The sequence below is a fragment of the Nestor notabilis genome, unplaced genomic scaffold (assembly GCF_000696875.1).
Source record: "Nestor notabilis isolate BGI_N333 unplaced genomic scaffold, ASM69687v1 scaffold18635, whole genome shotgun sequence".
Classification (NCBI taxonomy): domain Eukaryota; kingdom Metazoa; phylum Chordata; class Aves; order Psittaciformes; family Psittacidae; genus Nestor; species Nestor notabilis.
Window position 1 is genome coordinate 1 of NW_009929115.1, and position 3,881 is coordinate 3,881.

General features: G+C 55.5%; 1 protein-coding gene across 1 annotated transcript in view; it reads right to left on the minus strand.

The window, feature by feature from the left end:
- Positions 1-3,631: 3,631 nt before the first annotated feature.
- LOC104405989 (signaling lymphocytic activation molecule-like) overlaps positions 3,632-3,881 on the minus strand; it is a 3,624-nt gene continuing 3,374 nt past the window's right edge. Inside the window, exons 5-6 of the mRNA XM_010014841.1 lie at positions 3,787-3,837; positions 3,632-3,688 (exon numbers count right to left, since the gene is read on the minus strand). Coding sequence (XP_010013143.1) covers positions 3,632-3,688; positions 3,787-3,837 — 108 coding nt within the window. The remainder of the gene's footprint in view (positions 3,689-3,786; positions 3,838-3,881) is intronic.

Consider the following 3,881-nt stretch of genomic DNA (forward strand, 5'->3'; position numbering starts at 1 on the left):
GCTCCCTCAGCCTGGCTCCAAGGCAGAGCGGCTCCAGCCCCCGCAGCAGCTCCAGGTCCTCCTCTGGCCCCTCTCCAGCAGCTCCACGTCCCTCTTGTGCTGTTCCCCAGAGCTGGACCAGGGCTGCAGGGGCTTCCCCCCAGAGCGCAGCAGAGGAGCAGGATCCCCTCCCTGAGCTGTTGCTCACGCTTTTGGGTCCACAGAACCACCACGTGTGACAGCAGCAGCACCACATTTTCAGCTCTAATGGGCATTTCTAGAGGGGATGCTCCTACCCTGGCCCTGGGGTGCACCCTGGGATGCTGCACCCTGTCCCAGTGGCTGTGGGGGGCGCATGTCCCCAGATTCCCTTGTGTGATGCAAGAAGTGGCCTCAGCAGAGGCAGTAGAGGGGGAGAATCCCCTCCCTCAACCTGCTGGTCATTCTTCTCTTCATGCAGCCCAGCAGACGAGAGGTTTTCTAGGCTGCAAACACGTTGCGAGCTCACCTGAGCCCTCTGGAGCATTCCCTGGGATAAGGATGAACACTGCATCACTGATGCTGGAAGTGGGGAGCACTGAGGAATCTCTCCATTGCTGAGTGATTGCAGGAATTAGGGGATTCCTTTTTATTTTAAATAATCTATTTGAGGATCTGGGCTGAGGTCCCATGTGAGGACTTGTGCTTTCACATCCCCCAAAGCGCTCGAGAAGCAGCTTCCTGTGTACAAAGGGGGTTCAAGGGACAGAGTCTTGACAGGCGCAAAATGTAAGTGCAAGAAGAAGTTTGAAACAGCTCAGAAAGCTCAGGAAGGTTCCCTTTCAGCTCCAGCCTAAAGGCCGGGTTGATCTATTAGCAGACGAGAATAGGCAGCTTCTTCACCAAATGTAGAGCTGATTCCCCTCTTTCTGAGGAGGATGAAGACATTTAATTCCCAATATAAAAGCCAGTGCTTACTGGTTTGGGCTGGGGATGGAGGTTTTCCTTCCCCATTCTTGAAAAAGCAACTGATCCTGGCTCAGCTAGGCAGCCAGACCCCAAAGATGCCACCTCTCCCCAGGGTTCTGAGTTTGTGGTTCCCCCATGGCATCTCTGACCACATGGAAGGAGAAGCTGGTCAGAGAGATAGAGTTGAAGGAAATTCTGCTGAAGTAGCAGATAAGGGCAGGGGAAGGCTCATCCAGGGGCAAAACTCTGCCTGAGGCTGCAGGGAGGGCATCAGGGCAAACCCATCTCTGCCCATTTCCCCTTGCCTGAAACGAGACAGAAAGTGTCTCCTCTTCCAAACAGCCCTAAATTCCCCACCACAGACCCGCAGGAGCAGGGAAAACTCAGAAACAACACACGGGGGAACAGCTCCCGAGCGGAGCAGAACATCCAACTCAGCAGCCGGGGCACATCTGGCAGCAGCTGGATGGAGACCGGGCTGGATCTGAGACCTGACGCAGCCACTCATTTGCACAGGGGGACCGCATGAGAGTGAGGGGCCAGCACTGGATCGTGCTGAGCATCTTGCATCCTGGTTTGCCCAACCACAGGACATCCCTGTGGAGCTGCACCTGCACCGCTGGTCCCACACATGCCAGCCCTGTCCCTGCTCTCCCAGGAGCCCTTAAACCCAGCCTAAACCCACCCTGAGCTCCCTGTGGGCTCCTGCCTTCCACTGCTGAGGGAAAATCAGCATCTTGCACTTACTTGCTTCCCAAAGGAGGAGGGCAAGCATCAGGCACCAAAACACATCCGTCAACCCACGGCGCGTGGAGAGGACCTTTCTGTGCCCGGCATCTATTACAGCTCGCGGTAGCAAGAGGGAGATGAGGGTGTCCCTGTGCACAAAGCCTTCCCTTCCACAGCTTGATGGGTGGAGATAACTGTGCTTCATCCAATGGCTGGATGAACCACCAGTGTTGTCAGATGGAGACATTGGGCTGATGGGTAGGACAGAGGATAATCGTACAATCACAGGCTGGTTGGAGTGTGAAGGAACCTTAAAGCTCCTCCAGCTCCAACCCCTGCCACGGGCAGGGACACCTTCCACTAGAGCAGGTTGCTCCCAGCCCCTGTGTCCAACCTGGCCTTGAACACTGCCAGGGATGGGGCCGCCACAGCTTCTCTGGGCACCCTGTGCCAGCGCCTCAGCACCCTCACAGGGAAGAGCTTCTGCCTCAGAGCTCATCTCAATCTCCCCTCTGGCAGGTTAAAGCCATTCCTCTTTTCCTGTCCCTCCATCCCTTGTCCAAAGCCCCTCTCCAGGTTTCTTGTAGCCCCTTTAGATACTGGAAGGAATCCCATGAGCATAATGAAAACTTGAGCTGAAAAACTCCATTTTCAAGCAAAGATGAGTGTGGCACCTGGGACAAAGAGCAGCATCATGACTGTGTGTGACAAGTAGCCCTGCTCCTCTCCAGGAACCAGCTCTGAGAGGTGTATCATGGAAACCACAGTGGGTCAGCACCCACAAGCATGCTGGTGCTCATGGACCAATGTCACCAGGTCATGCTTCCTAAGGGATGCTGAGATCCAAGCTCTCCATCCTTCCTCATACTGAAATTTAGGTAGAGTGGTCCTTGCTGGGGATATTGGGCTTTAAACTAGCCCTGGTTTCTCTCCCTCAGCGAGGGAGCAGGTTCTACTGTCACCTTTCAGTGCTGCCCTGATGCTGTGAAGCTGGTGATGGGCTCCTCTGTTTTGATACGCCGTGGCAGGGGACTGAGGTGAGAGGCATAGAGAGACACCCTGGGCAATGGGTCACCCTGTAACCCCCTTTGCCTCCTCCAACCATCCCCAGGGACCTGGGGTTTCTGTGGCATTGTGGGTCAATGCTCCTCTGCAACAGCAACATCAGCACTTTCACTTGAACCCTTCCCCATACTGAGCACCCAATATCCCCACGAATGTGTTTGGGTGGCATATCACCGGGTGCTCCATCATTCTGCAAGGAGCAGCACCAGGTTAAATCCTGCAGCAAGCACCAGGCACAGAACCTGAGGCTTTTACACCATTTGAGAGCCACAAAGTCACCTCGTCCTTCTGAGGTCCTGCCCATGATCCTGGTGAAGTTGCTGCTTCGGAGACTTTTCCAAGGAAGCAGCTCAGCTGATTTTCTGTAGTAATGCAAAGAGGAAGCCAGGGAGGTGCAAACCACTGATTTCTCTTCCCCTCCAAAGCCTGATGCAGCCTGTGACACACTCGTCCAAGCAAACCTTTCCAAAAGGCTTCCCATACATTTATTTTCCTTTCCCTTAGTCAGACCTGCTAGAAGCTGAATTACTTTGGGATAAGAAGATAGCTTGGACCGAGGTGGTTGGAAAGATTTGACAGCCCTTGTCCTTCATCCAGGCCCCCTCCAGCATCCCCTGGGTATTCCTGCAGGGAATGCGGGATCTGCTGTGGGCAGGGGATGGCCAGTGCTTCAGTGTCTTCCCTCAGCCAGATTATGGCCCCCCTTTAACCATAATCCAAGGAAATTCCTTGCCTTGCTCTTTGCTCTGCCATCCCTCTCCTCCACACGGCAGCCCCAGCTCGGCTGCATGCCAGCGGGTTTTGCCCCACTTCCACAGGGATGAGGAGGGTTTCATCAAGCCGGGAATGTGATGTTGGTGTCCCTCGAGCAGAGGTGGAGGCGGGGCTGTTGCCCACTGCCTGGAGAGGCTCAGGCCATGGGCATCATCACACTGGCGTAAACCGTCATGGGCTCCTTGTTGGGGCTCTGCAGCAAGAAGCAGGGAAGCAAAAGAGGGGCCTGAGCTGGGGGGGGATGTGGGTTGCCCCATGGTGATGTCCAGCCGGGGTGAGGACCACTCTTACCTGCAAGAAGGGAGGGTAGCCCTGCAGGACATGGGGCTGTGCCGGGGTGTTCTGTGGGGCACAGGGGGCCAGTGCCGTGTCCAGGGGCTGGCCCG